This window comes from Ammospiza nelsoni, chromosome 13 (assembly GCF_027579445.1).
Source record: "Ammospiza nelsoni isolate bAmmNel1 chromosome 13, bAmmNel1.pri, whole genome shotgun sequence".
In the NCBI taxonomy this organism is placed as follows: domain Eukaryota; kingdom Metazoa; phylum Chordata; class Aves; order Passeriformes; family Passerellidae; genus Ammospiza; species Ammospiza nelsoni.
This window is the reverse complement of record NC_080645.1, coordinates 14,602,405-14,615,696: the sequence shown is the minus strand read 5'-3', so window position 1 is coordinate 14,615,696 and position 13,292 is coordinate 14,602,405. Positions and strand designations below refer to the sequence as shown.

Here is a 13,292-nt window from a genome sequence, read left to right as displayed (position 1 = left end):
CTTTGTCAGAGTGAGGGAGGTGGCTGACACCCCAAAAGAGGAGGCAGTGAAGGCAGTGGGGTTCTCTTTGCTGGTCCTTTATTTCGGGTAAGGCTGGAGGCTCCCAGGACCCAGTCAGAAGCTGAGCTGCAATGCTACAGAATTAACGGGTGTTTAATCAAAGCTGAGGAAAAAATACAAGTGGAGAGAAACAGGGTGGTGCCCTCACCTGCCCTGTGGGCAGGGAGGGCTGTGTGTCCCCCCAACAGCTGCCTGCCACAGAGGGCTGTGTCTGAGCCCACACCCATGCAGAGGATGGCAGACATTTCGGATGGACGAGATCTCACAGCCATAAAGAGTCCCACAGCTCTGGAAAGGGTTGTGTTTTGTCCGGGAAGGAGTGGCATTTGTCCCACCTTTGGGCCTTCCTTGGGAACCCACCATGGGGCTCTGGGAGGAGCAGAGCAGAGGCAGCATCCAGGGCTCCAGGGCAAGGAGGTGTCCAGTGAGGGTTGGAGTGAGGGGTGTTCCACAGTGTTAGGTGGATTCCCACCGACCTGAGCAGAGGGAACAGGTTCCATGGTGTGGGACAGGGCGCCCCTGTGCGGCACCTGCGTTCCCCAAGGTCGGGGCCCCCACCCTGACCCCCAACTCACAGGGCACCCCGTAGAGCATCCTCATGACCTTGAGGCAGTTGTCCAGCAGTGCCTTGGGGCGCACAGCCTTGCTCCGGCTCTCAGCGCCCGCGCTGTGGATCAGCTTCACCAGATCGGCCACCACAGTTTCCACGTCTATCTGCAGTGACAGACCACCAGGATGTCACCAAGGTGCCCCAAAGGACAGCAGGGTGCAAAATACAGCCGTTGCATTGGCCGGGAATCGAACCCGGGCCTCCCACGTGGCAGGCGAGAATTCTACCACTGAACCACCAATGCCAGATGTGAACACCCTCCCAGCCCTCCCCCACACTCCCAAACCCGGCGGGCAGGATGGGAGCACCAGGGACAGGCCCAGGCACCCTCAACACCCTCACTCGTCACCCCAACACAGCTCTCATAACCCGCCTCCAACCCACGGCAACTCCTCTTCCCGCTGCCCCCATCACCTGCAGCAAGGAGGCCTCAGCAACACCTACACCTGCTCAGCACCCTCAGAGCTAACCCTCTCATGACACAACACTGCAAAACTTCCTCTCTCCACGGAGGGGCTGCACAACCTGCCTGTGCCACACAACCCAGACACATTTTGGCTTCACATTGGTGACCCAGCCATGACAGGCCACCCACATCCAGTGCCCAGACATAGCCCCCTCTTGTGTGTGGCAGCACCCCCCAGACCTGTGCAGGCCTGGGGCTCACTGCCACTGAGCTAAAGAAAGACTCTTGTCACTGCCTCCAAAGCAGAAACCCTCATTGTCAGGGAACCATGGACCCCTCTGTGCCACCAAGTGCCCTGGGCATCACCAAAGTGCCCTGGCTTTGTTCCACCGACAGTGTCACTCCTCACATCCTCACAGAAAGATATGCCAGAGAGGTGCGTAATCCCTCCAGGCACCCAGCGGAATCCCCATGGTCCCCCCAGAAACACTGGGTGCCAAAAGTACAGCTGTTGCATTGGCCGGGAATCGAACCCGGGCCTCCCGCGTGGCAGGCGAGAATTCTACCACTGAACCACCAATGCCAGATGTGCAAGGTCCTTGAACGCTCCCCACACGGCCCCGCCACCCCAAATCCAGCACAGTGAATGCAGTGAGGGCGGGCACTGCTGGCTATGAGCACACCACACACACAGACACAAGGGGCACCCCAACACTCAGCTCTGACACCGCGGCTCCAGCCCAGGGAAGCGCCTCCTCTGCTGCCCCACCAGTAAGGAGGGATTGTCAGCAGCCCTCACTCTTAACCCTCTGATGACAACCCAGCAAAGCTCCCTCTCTCCACAGAGGGGCTGCACAGCCTGCCCCGTCCCACAGGACAACCCAGACACACTTTGGCTTCTCATTGGCGACCCAGCTGTGACAGGCCACCCACATCCAGCACCCAAACACGTCTGCCTTAGGGTGTAGCAGCACCTCCCAGCCACAGGCAACCCACGGCTGCATGGAGCCCAAGTCAGGTGGAGGGGCTGGGGGCTGCAGAGTTAAAGTCAGGACACTGAGCTGCACTGACGAGGAACCAAACCCTGGCTTTTGAGGGGGAGCACAGTAATTGTCCCACCGAACCACCTATGCCAGATGTGGAGCTGCCCACAGCTGCCATCTACCTCCATGGCCTGGGCACCCGTGACATGAACCAGTCCCTCCCACTGCTCCTAAGCCAGGGACCTTCACTGCCACCGACATAGCACCCCTTGCTGTCATTGAGCCTCCCTGCCACCCAGCCGAGCTGGTCATTCACCAAATCATCTCCTCTTACTGCTCCTGGTGCCACCGAGCCAAGGACCCTCACTGCAGGCAGAGCTGCTGCCGCCACCTGGGGCCCGAGCACCCACACACACTGCAGAGTCGACCCCGAGGGGAGATGTAGAGGGAGCAACCTCTAGAGATGCCCAAGGGAGCACCCACGGGAGCGCCTCTGCAGTATCCCATGGGCACCCTGGCAGCCGCCAAACGACAGTAGGGTGCAAAAGAACGCAGCTATTGCATTGGCCGGGAATCGAACCCGGGCCTCCCGCGTGGCAGGCGAGAATTCTACCACTGAACCACCAATGCCAGATGTGAGTGTTCTTCCAGCCCTCCCCCACACTCCCAAACCAGGGCAGGCCTTGTCACCCTGAACACCCTCATTCACTACCCCAACACAGCTCTCATAACCCACCTCCAACCCACGGCAACTCCTCTTCCCGCTGCCTCACATCACCTACAGCAAGGAGGCCTCAGCAGCCCTCACTGTTAACCCTCTCATGACACAACATTGCAAAACTTCCTCTCTCCACAGAGGGGCTGCACAACCTGCCCCGTCCCACAGGACAACCCAGACACACTTTGGCTTCTCATTGGTGACCCAGCCATGACAGGCCACCCACATCCAGCACACAAACACAACTGTCTCAGGGTGCAGCAGCTCCATCGAGGCAGCAGAAGCTTAGGCAGAGAGGCAGAACCATCACCGGGAAAATAGGGATGAAGTCATGGGCACCCTCTGCCTGATCCCCCGCAACCGCCGGCCTTGGAGGTGCCACCCCGTGACGGTGGTCGGTGTGTGCGACAGCCCCGTTCGCCCCTGCCCAGGTCAGCAGGTCCCCCAAGGGTGAACGGGTTGCAGGCAAGAAAAAAGTGCAGCTGTTGCATTGGCCGGGAATCGAACCCGGGCCTCCCGCGTGGCAGGCGAGAATTCTACCACTGAACCACCAATGCCAGCTGTGCAACAGAGCTGGGGCACTGTCACACAGCCCCGCACCCCAGCCCCAATTTCTGTCCTTACACCCTGTCCCTGTCAGCCCCCACAGAACCCACACACAGGGAAAACCTCCATGCCCTTGTTGTCCCCTCCTGGGGGCTCAGTGCGTGTCCTCCCAGCACAGGAGTGCCAGACGTGGGGTGCCAGGGGGATCCTCACCTGCCGGTACTTGCTGTACTCCTTGCCCAGGGCATCAAAGAGCTGGCAGAGCTCCTGGGTGTACTTCCAGGATGGGTGCTTCTCTGGCAGCACCTCACGGATCCGCAGCACGGCCTGGGAGCTGACATGGAACCAGAGGTACCGCAGAGCTGCCTCCGACACCGTCCCGTTGCGCTGGAGGGCAAGAGGGTGAGAGCCGTGCAGCCCCCGCGGGTCCCTGGAGCGCTCCCATTGTGGGACTCTCCCCTGCCACCCTCTTACCAGGCGGGTGATGTTGGACGGCCTCAGCACTTCTTCATACTGGACCTGGACTGTGTAGTCGATGGGAAAGTAATGTTTCTGGAAAGGCAAGGAAGAACATGGGGGCTGGCAAGGGGCAAAGGAATGGGCACATCCTTGCCAGCCTTAGTATGACACTGGGGAGCCAGTGCAAAAGCCCTTTGATGTGGTCAGCCCACAGCAGAAGTAACCCTGGGCACAATTTGGCATAAATTGTCTCTGGTGAAAAACACAGCACCCAGCACCCAGCCACTGTAGAGCAGTGGGTGCTGCTGCCCACCCATGACCCCCCTGCAGCAAATTGAGGCCCTCCCTGCAATGCCAGATGTCCCCCCACCTCCCAAAGCTGGGGTTACCATGTACTGCAGGCGCATCTCATACTGCAGCTTGTCCTGGAGCAGGCGGGTGAGCTCGCATTCGCCCGGCGCCGCGGCCTCCAGGCCCAGCACAGCCAGGACACCTGGGCAGCCAAAGCCAGTGGCATCAGCCCCCTCAGGGACACCCACCGAGGGGACTCCTGAGGCCATCCCCCCTGTGCCCCAGCTGTACTCACATAGGACGGCAGCGTAGCCCTGCTGCATGTTGATGGCGGCCATCAGTGGAGCCCCAGGCTGTGCCTACATGGCTGGGGCTCACCGGGAGCCTCCAGGGCAGTAGCGTGGATGGTGTGGGGACAAGGGACAGGTGTAGGCTCCGGGCACTGGCTGCTCTCCGGTAGCCCCGGGCAGTTGTTCCCTGCCATGGATGGGGGGTTAGTCCCCCTTCCCGGCAGTCCCCGCTGGCTTCTCCTCTCCAGCTGATGGCAGGGAGGCAGCAGGTCCGGGGCCGTCACAGGGTGTTGGCAGGGATGTGTTTGCAGGGGTGCAGGAGCACCCCCGGACTGCAAGAGGGAATCTGGGGGAAGAGAGCCCCGGCTGCAGCCCCAGGGCAGGCAGGGGCCCAGACTGCAGAGCCCAGGCAGGACATCCGCTCCGAGCCCCGGGGGCCACGGGGAAGGGACAGCCCCGCTGAGCCTCGGGTGGCCGTGGAGCCGTGTATGTCTCCGTCCCCATGGGGCAGGGCTACCAGGGCTTCCCTGATGACACCCTCAGGGGATTTCCAGGGAAGGAGGGGGATCAACCCAGCCCCGTTATCCCAGAGGTGATTAAGTCCGGCCTCAGCCGAGGAACGCTGGGGGAAGGGGCTGGTGAAATGGCCAAGCCACGGCATGCTGGGTCCCCGCACAGAGATGTCGTGTCCCTACACCGCTGCGAAGGGGGCCCTGCCATGCCCCCGCGCTCTGAAAGGAGACCATAGCATGTCCTTGTGCCACATGCCCCACAGCGTGTCCCCTTGCGAAGCAGGGTGCGGGTGTCCATGTGCTGTCCATCCCAGCACAGAAGCGGCCCCATCTACGTCCCCACGCCATGTCCCGGTGCCAGGGGGGCCACGCTGTGTCCCCACGCGATGCCATGTCCCGAGGGAAGGCAGCCGGGCCCTGTGCCGTGCCGTGCCCCCACGCGAAGGCGCCGCGCGGTGTCCCGGCGCACAGTGCCACCCACAATCCCCACTGGAGGCACCTCCGTGCCGCGTCCCTGCCGTGCGTCCCCAGGCGGGCACGGCCGGCTCGGGGGGTGCGTGTGCCCCGTGCCCGTGCCCGGTGGGGCCGTGGCTCCCGGCGCCCCCCGCGCCCCCCGCGCGCGGCTCCGCGGACCCACCTGGCGCGGGACGCGTCCACCCGCGGGCGGCGGCGGCGGCGGGGCCGTGCCCGCGCTTCCCGGGAGGCGGGCGGGGGGCGGCGGCGCGGGCAGCGGGCGGGGCGGCGGCCGGGGCCGGGCGGGGAGCGGGGACCGAGCGACCGCCCCGCACGGCCCGGGGAGCGTCCGGCCCCGCTGCGCCGCGGGTGCTCGGCCGGCCCAGCCGGGGGGTGTCCCCGGGGTACGCAGGGAGCCCAGGCTGGGATGTCCCCAGGGTGCTTGGTAACCCTCGTGGGTATCTCCCTGCTCCCCGGGGTGCTTTGCTGCCCCAGCTGGGCGTCCCCAGTGTGCTTGGCTGACCCTCGAGAGTATCTCCCCCTGTTCCAGGCAGGTGTCCCCGGGATGCTCAGATGCTCAGTTCACCTGGCCAAGGTACCCCCCAGAGTGCTCATCTCATCCAGCTGAGCATCCCCAGGGTGTCTGGCTCATCCTGCTGGGTCCCTCCCTGCTCCTCGGGGTACTTTGCTGCACCACACCCTGCGTGCTGGTCTAACTATGGTGAATGCCTCCTCCACTCCTCAGGGCGCTGAGCCGTCCCTGCAGGGCGTCCACTCAACCCAGTCAGGTGCCCACATAACCCCTGGCGTGCCCAGCTGACTACTCTGCACAGTCCTAGGCACCCCTGGGTGCTCTGCTCTGCCAGCACTGGCACCTCTAGGGTGCTGGGCTCTCCTGGCAGGGTGGCCCAGGGCAATTTCTGGGCTGAGCACCCATGGGCACGTTTTGGGGCGATCGAAGTGGGAGCCAGCCCAGTGCCTTCCCAGGATGTGCCCGGGGAAGGGCTGCACTGCAGCACGAATCTCAGAAGAGCTGAGGTATTCTAAGCTGGCTGCAGGCCAGCAGGACTCTGCTCCCTCTGATCCAAGCCCACATCATCCTCTCAGGATGCTTCAGGGCTGAGCTCCTGCCAGGAGCAGGGGCCAAGGGAACATGGGACATTGTCCTCCCCCACATCATCCTGAAGAACCCCTTGGAAGAGCCACTGTGTCTGTGCTCAGGGCTGCTGAGCATCCAAAGGGTCAGCAAGAAAATCGGCTATCAAAGAGTGGGTCAGTGCTCCCAGGGAAACGCGTGGGAAGGAATGCACTTCTGCCTGTGAGAGCGCGCTGGGATTCCCCTGGCATGCAGTCAGGGCCACTGCCACGCTCCTGCCAAGCTTCCCCTGCTCCTGGCCAGTCTCAGGCACGGCCCTTGCCTCCCTCCCAGCACTCGTCGGGGCCGAGATGCTCAGCTCTGAGCAGGGAAGGAGCCGCTGAGTTCCTCACTCAGGTGTCCGCAGGGATTTTGCCCGCGGCTGCTGCAGTCGCTGGAGGAAGCCATTTAACAGCATTCCCTGCCCACGTATTCATCAGCCTGGCAGCCGGGATGGGGCGACGAAGAGAAGGGAGAGCGCGGAACTGCGCAGCACCGTGCTGGGGGCGGTGTACTCTCCCTGGCTGCTCCGGGGCTGGAAATCAGCGCTGGAAATCAGTGCTGGGATGAGCCCAAGGCAAACAGCTTCCCGTGCACAGCCCCGGGAGCTCTGCGCCCACACGGCAGCTGCAGGGGGGAGCTCGCTCTGAAACCTTCCTTGTCCCAGTGAAAGGGAGCTGGGGGCTCAGGCAGCTCCCCACAAGCCCTCAGGCTCCCTATGGCTGGGAGTGGATCCCTCCAGGCTTTGCCTTTTACTGGAAGCAGGTTATTCACCAGGCACAGCGGAGCAAGTAAAGCCTTGTGCTTGGAACCAGTTTGGGAACATCTCAAGACACGCCCCCCCTCCCCCCAACTTTCACTTTCAGGACACCAGCATGACAAATACCAAGGGCCACTGGAGCTCTGCTGGAAGTGCCCTCTGATGCAAAGCATCACTCCCTCAGGGAGGACAGGGAGCACAGGGTGAGCACTTTATGGCAAGCCAGAAGCTGGGCCCCACAAAGCTCAGCTCCCCTTTGCCCCTTCCTTGATGCAGCCGCCCCCGACTGAGGCCAGGAAGGGAGCACAAAGCCCTTTGCTCTGCCAGCATGGGTGGGGCTGTCAGAGCCAAAGGGTGCAGCGTTGTAAGCCCCTGCCAACGCAGGCCTGCGAGGTTGAAACAAGGCAGGAGGGGAGAGGAGGGTGCAAAGGACAGGGCAGGAGGGTGTGTTTGCCCTCACCCCACACAGTTCATGCACCAGAGAATGTGAAAGCTGTTCAAAGGGAACGCAGGTATCAAGGATCACCTGTCTCTCCAAGTCCCAAGTGGAGAGCAGCAGCATCCTTACCGGGATGTCACAGGCTATCAGACTGTCCCCACCAGCAGGAGGTAAGCAGGGAATAACCCAGCAGAAGCGGGAAGCACTTGCTGTGTGGGTACACTCCAGCTGGGAGCCTCTGCAGCCAGTTACCAAGCCTGTGGGACAACCACCTTTCCCCAGCTCTCCTGGCAGCCAGCTGCTCCTCCCAGAGCTGCAGCTGCTGGGCAACAATGTGCAGCCATGCTCTGGAACGGCTGCAAAAATGACTCTTCCCTCTCTCCACAGCCTGCTTTGTGGGTGTCCCAGGGCAGCCCAAGCAGCAGGGCACCAGCTCCAGGCAGGGCAGGGGGGCAGTGAGGGGCCTGCAGGAGCACAGGGGCTCAGGGTGTGCACTTCTCTGTATTCCTCCTCCTCCCCTCCTGCTCCAGCCAGGTCAGCAGCAGCTGCCACGAAGGAGAAGAGCCCCAGCGCCAGGGTAGTGAAAAAACAGGCTTTTATTCTTCATGTGCTGCTCACAGTCACAGCTTGGAGACACTCTCTTGCCAAAGTTATTATGAAACAAATCAAGTCCCAGACTCAGGCCTCGCTCTTCCCCACCCCCAAGAGAGTCAACATTGTACAAAACTCTATTTACAGGGAAAACAGTCAGAAATGGCGAGTCCAAAAAACCCCCTTGCAATTCAGAAGAAAACGTTCAAGACAAGTGTGACAGTTACACCCTCCACTGCCAGCTTCCCATTGGCTGCTCCCTGGACTAGTGTAAGCCCAGAGCAGCTCACCACCAGCTACTAAAAGAGGAGCCTAGTAATCCTGAACCATGCCACAGCTCTCTCCTTTCCTTTCCTAAAATGCTGGGAAATCACAAACCCCACTTGACCCAATCAGCTGTATCTGCCCTACAGAACTTTCAGCAAGACCCTGTGGGACTCCTCCATCCAAAAGGGAGGACAAGGAGATGGAGCTGAGGGTCAGCTGGAGGCCCTGCTTGGGCACTTCCCAAGAGAGAATTGCTCTGGCCAGAAGCCAGAATGTCAGGAGCCTTCACACAGGCAGCGGGATGTGTTGGGAAACCTAATGGCTGATACTGTATTTACTGGAGTCACGTTCCTTTGAAACACAAACCAAGAGGACCAAACCAATATTTGAAAAGAGGGGAAAAAAAGCACACATTCCTCCTCTGGATGGTGCTTGGAGGAGCACCCAGAGGAGCCAGGAGCATTTCTGCCCCTGGCAGCCGCCTCTCAGAACGCATAGCGCGTGCGGATGTCCTCCAGCTTCTTGGACACCTCGGGTGGGGTCCGGTCCAGCTCCTCGGCCACATTCTTCTGTTTGTTGGGCTCCATGGAGTTGAACTGTTCACACAGGTCCCCATCAATCACGTTCTGGAGGGGCAAGGAGGAGAGAACTGAATCGAAACCACACAGAGGCACTGAACCCTGCCTAAACAGGGAAAAATGGCCACAAACAGTTTGTTCCCAGGAGTTTCTTAATCCTGTCCTGGAAACAAGACCATGCTTGGTGACCTCATCTGCTGAATAGCGTCACATTAATTACTGGCCAGCTTGATTAACGAAACAGAAACCCCAAAGGCCTGGGTGCTGCTGAAGAATCGGAGAAGGGAAAGGAAGAGAGATCCGCCTGTGTCTGAGCCCTGCACTGGGAAGGCTGGGGGAGGCTGTGAGTGATGACAAAGGCAGCTTCAATCAAATGGGAGCAATCTTTGAGGCTGTGTATGTGGCAAACCAGCCTCAAGATCAGAGACCACCACCACACTCCACTCCTAGAGAGCTTCATCTGCTGGGACAGTATTCTGACTGACTCCAGACTTGTTACTCTGGTAGTAGCTACCACTGGGATCCGTCTGATCACAGCATTTAGCAGTTCACAGCTTCTAACAGTTCCTCAAAAGCAGAAATAGGAAGGAACAGCTCTTTCTGAACTTGGATTTTAATTTCCAGTGGTGGTGGAAAAAACATAATCCAGGGCAGCACTCAGTTTGATCCAGCCACACCAACAGCTATGTAATGCTGCTTCTCCTGGTGGAAAATGGAGATGATGTGGCAAGTAGAGAAGTGCAGCTACAGCACCTCTAGGCTTGGGTCTTAGGATCAACCCTCGGGAGGCTCATTACAAGAGTTAAGAAGCCAAAACAGACATGTATTAAGTGCTAAGAACTGTTCTCCTACCAGACTACTGCTCAGGAGCCAGCTACTATAGGCACCACACAAGCCATTACTGCAGTGCCTCAGCTCTCCCTACTGAACAGCAAGCTTGCCTTGTAGAAGACAATAACCTTGCCTTGCTTCTGCCAGCCTCAAGGCAGCTCTGTGCTCCAAAGCACCTCTCTGCACCCCATGGCCAGGTGACCCCACGTGCTCAGGGCTCACCTTCACTGGGAAGTAGTAGGAGCGGAAGCTGAGGTGGTCCCGTCCACAGAGAGGAGGGTGCTCAGACCGTAAGTGCATTTCCACGTGCTGGAAGAAGTCGTGATCCTGGGGAGATAAAGGATTGATAAGAGAACAGTTTGGTACACATCAGTGCTGCTAGCAATGCAAGACAACACCCATCAGAAGGTGCTACTGCACCCCCTGAACCACTGTCATTACACGGCCATTTGGGGTTGGATGAGATGATCTTTAAACATCCCTTCCAGTCCAAACCATCCTGTGGTTCTGTGAGTAACAGGCTCTGCCAGAGCAGCCCTGCACATGGCAGCCAAAGTCACAGCTACCCCCTCACCCCTTCCAGCTGGAAAGCACCCAGAGCAGAGTTAAGCAGCCACCCTGGTCAGGATCAGCCTCCCAGGAAATGTGGCATAGAGCAGCTGTGCAGCATGGAGCTGCAGCTCCAACAGGGAATGTCTTGGCATCCACAGCTCCAAGAGGTCACAGCAAAGAGAGAACAGAGTACTATCCTCAGGACATGAAACAGCACTGCCTGATCAACAGTTTAGAGGCTACACAAAGCATGCCAAAGGACTCCTCCCTCCTCAGACACTGAATCACTCAAAGCCCCTTGAAAGCACAAACAGATACAGAACAGTGCAACAAGGAATGCTCTCAACTCTTTACAGAACCAATGCAGAACTCAACAAACTCCTTCTCTTCCCTTCTGCAATGGAGCCACAGGCACTCTGTAGCTCAGGTTTTCAGCCACTGTGGAGCCCTCCAGGGAATGCAGCACATTTAATCCACCCATACTGGCTGTAAATGGGTGCACAAAAAGCAGCAAGACTGCAGCCTGATGCTTGGGCTTGCTTACCTCATGGGAAGTAAAAGGGACCAAGATTCCTATTCCCCCTGATAAGGTTGTATAAACAAGAGATTCAGAGCCTCCTGGAATCAGTGTGGTCTTCTGCAAGGAAAGCACCGTTTCTCCCACGTGGTAATTCATAATCACTTCAGCCTGAAAGGCAAGCACAGAAGCATGTTTTTTCTTTAGCTTATATAAAAGCATCAAAGGGCTTGAGAGAGGAAAGCAGAATAAATTCAGCCAACTGCTAGTTCTGAAATGCCTTTCTAGAGAGGAAGTGCCTTCCACCTGTGACCAGATGGCAAAACTCAGCTGGACAAACGGATGCAAGTAATGAGAGAAAGCAGCAAAAGAAAATGAGCTGCTTCCCTCAAACACACCAAATAGGCTTCAGCTGGGATTTCAGAAATTTGGCTTGCAGCAACAGTGAAAACAGATCGCCCACAGCACAGCAGATTGCGTAGAAGCAGAACTGCCAATACATCTCCTGGACAACACTGCAAAGGCCTTCACAGAAAGGCAGTGCTTTCTTTTCCTACAATAACCATGTGCTTCCCACAAAGTATTACCTTCTGCGATGCTCCATTAAGCAGGCCCCTGTCCCAGAGAGCTTTGTTGCCTGTGGGATCCTCATCTACCTCATCATTGGTGTTGGGAGGCAATCTCACCTGTGTTGAAAGAGGAAGGAAAAATCAGCAAGCTGCAGAGAAGCAGCACATTAACTCTGGAGAGCCCTTGTGCTGCCTGAAAGGCTGCCTTTGTGGACTCTGCAAGAACCACTTTATACTTAGAGCAGAATCATCCAGGTGCCTCTCCAAAGCAGCCTTTACAGTTATATAACAACTGTGATAACAAGACCAATAACCCATCACGCAGAAACATGGGCAAGGCCTCACACCCAGCCTCTGCCTGGCCTGGCACTTGCAGATCACCCTGGGAGGTAAGGTCAAACTGATCTGAAGGTGGTTTCCACTAAGGAAACAGTTTGATGGATGTGGGGCAGGAAAACTGAAGAGGATTGATTTGTGTGTTTTGGCCCAATCCTGCAGGCGCAGCATCTGACACTTGCTGAACTCCGCACTCCAGAGCACCCGAGCACGCTTCAGAGAGAGATCAAAGCTCTGCCAGAAAGACCATCTATTCTTTCCTCCTCCCTTGCTGAAACCCAGCCAAGTGGGGAAGTGTTGGCTGACAAAGCCAACTGTGAAGAGGAAGTGACAGAGAAAGCTCGATGCCAGCTATGAGGTTTAGTCAGAAAAAGTAAGAGTGATAACCCTGACTCAAGTTCTCATGGGCCCTTTCACAGCAACAATCTTCTTTTCAAAGTTTACTGACAGGAAGTTTTGAGGCAATATAAACACAAATTACTGGCCACCTCAGAAATATGTTTATGACTTGCTGATGCTTTAACTTATTTGCTTCATTTAACAAACAGATAAACTGCAGCCCATTATGACAGAGCCACCCCATGAAAACAAGTCAATGGTACAGGGCGTTGTCTCCAGCTAATGACAGATTCTCATTCTTTCAAGATAAATCATGGATGTTTTAAGGGAAAATATGTCCAAAAAGCCCCAACTTCAGCAAAGCACACTCACCACACAGATGTTACCAAACTTGTCTGCCCCAGCCACAGTGTCGTAATCCAGGAGTGTTGCTGTGGTGACCCACCGGGGGTAAGTGTCATCAGCAAAGATAATGAGCTGGTTCTCATTCCTTTTGTAACGCACCCAGATGAAACTCTCCTGAACATCTGAAACAATCACTCTGTGCCCAATGGTTTGGATTCCACAGATGTAGTTGGCAATGTGCTTTTGAGAGAGAAAGGACAAAACCTCAGTGCTTTAAACAGGGAAGTATAACTATTCCAACTGAAACACTCTTTTTTCCTCTGTGAATGCAGCTCACTCCCCACTTCCCATCATTTCCTCCAAAAATACTCTTATTTCTGCCATACTACTGTCCCACTCTAAATACACCATCAATACAGGGTAACCTAATATGCACCACACGGCATCCACAGCCTTCTCTGTATGAACACTGTCCAGGGAACAAGTGCTACTGGTGAGGCCATGACAGGAGATGCCAGGACATCCTTACAAGCAGGCATTGCTTCCATGTCTCCTCACTACCTCCTCATGGAAGGCCCAAGAAGGAAAGCTTCAATTTTTCATGTGAGTCATGTTTTAGGGAAAAAACTAAACTAACAAAACCACACAAACCAAAAAAAAAAAAAAGGTCCCCTGCAAGTTCCCAGTCTGTCTGTTAGCTTGCAG

The 13,292-nt window shown here is 57.3% G+C and overlaps 2 protein-coding genes and 4 non-coding genes across 7 annotated transcripts in view; all 6 read right to left on the bottom strand.

The window, feature by feature from the left end:
* Nucleotides 1–61: 61 nt before the first annotated feature.
* On the bottom strand, nucleotides 62–5,584 carry IL34 (interleukin 34). Of its 2 annotated transcripts, none has more exons than XM_059481454.1 (7): nucleotides 5,513–5,584; nucleotides 4,369–4,550; nucleotides 4,172–4,275; nucleotides 3,798–3,875; nucleotides 3,537–3,710; nucleotides 636–774; nucleotides 62–536 (listed from the first exon to the last, which is right to left on the bottom strand). In XM_059481454.1, exons 2-7 carry the CDS (start codon nucleotides 4,409–4,411, stop codon nucleotides 517–519), a joined length of 558 nt encoding a protein of 185 aa, XP_059337437.1. In that variant the 5' UTR covers nucleotides 4,412–4,550; nucleotides 5,513–5,584; the 3' UTR covers nucleotides 62–516. The 2 variants fall into 2 exon arrangements, with proteins under 2 accessions (XP_059337437.1, XP_059337436.1); XM_059481453.1 differs by having other exon boundaries at nucleotides 4,369–4,709; nucleotides 5,513–5,579.
* TRNAG-GCC (transfer RNA glycine (anticodon GCC)) lies at nucleotides 844–914 on the bottom strand. Its single transcript has one exon. It is a non-coding gene; the product is annotated as a tRNA-Gly (tRNA).
* TRNAG-GCC (transfer RNA glycine (anticodon GCC)) lies at nucleotides 1,589–1,659 on the bottom strand. The gene has a single exon. It is a non-coding gene; the product is annotated as a tRNA-Gly (tRNA).
* On the bottom strand, nucleotides 2,619–2,689 carry TRNAG-GCC (transfer RNA glycine (anticodon GCC)). The gene has a single exon. It is a non-coding gene; the product is annotated as a tRNA-Gly (tRNA).
* TRNAG-GCC (transfer RNA glycine (anticodon GCC)) lies at nucleotides 3,264–3,334 on the bottom strand. The gene has a single exon. It is a non-coding gene; the product is annotated as a tRNA-Gly (tRNA).
* A 2,656-nt stretch (nucleotides 5,585–8,240) lies between the features above and the next one.
* Nucleotides 8,241–13,292, bottom strand: part of SF3B3 (splicing factor 3b subunit 3) — a 28,944-nt gene continuing 23,892 nt past the window's right edge. Inside the window, exons 22-26 of the mRNA XM_059481569.1 lie at nucleotides 12,615–12,827; nucleotides 11,586–11,684; nucleotides 11,026–11,169; nucleotides 10,152–10,256; nucleotides 8,241–9,146 (exon numbers count right to left, since the gene is read on the bottom strand). Coding sequence (XP_059337552.1) covers nucleotides 9,006–9,146; nucleotides 10,152–10,256; nucleotides 11,026–11,169; nucleotides 11,586–11,684; nucleotides 12,615–12,827 — 702 coding nt within the window. The 3' untranslated portion in view covers nucleotides 8,241–9,005. The remainder of the gene's footprint in view (nucleotides 9,147–10,151; nucleotides 10,257–11,025; nucleotides 11,170–11,585; nucleotides 11,685–12,614; nucleotides 12,828–13,292) is intronic.

Excerpts from the sequence above, each read along its gene's own strand:
- IL34 (XM_059481454.1), bottom strand. The coding sequence starts at position 4,411 with ATGGCCGCCATCAACATGCAGCAGGGCTACGCTGCCGTCCTAT. Across the intron at positions 4,276-4,368 it reads GGGCTACGCTGCCGTCCTAT|GTGTCCTGGCTGTGCTGGGC; the intron begins GTGAGTACAGCT and ends TTGGCTGCCCAG. Across the intron at positions 3,876-4,171 it reads AGATGCGCCTGCAGTACATG|AAACATTACTTTCCCATCGA; the intron begins GTAACCCCAGCT and ends TTGCCTTTCCAG.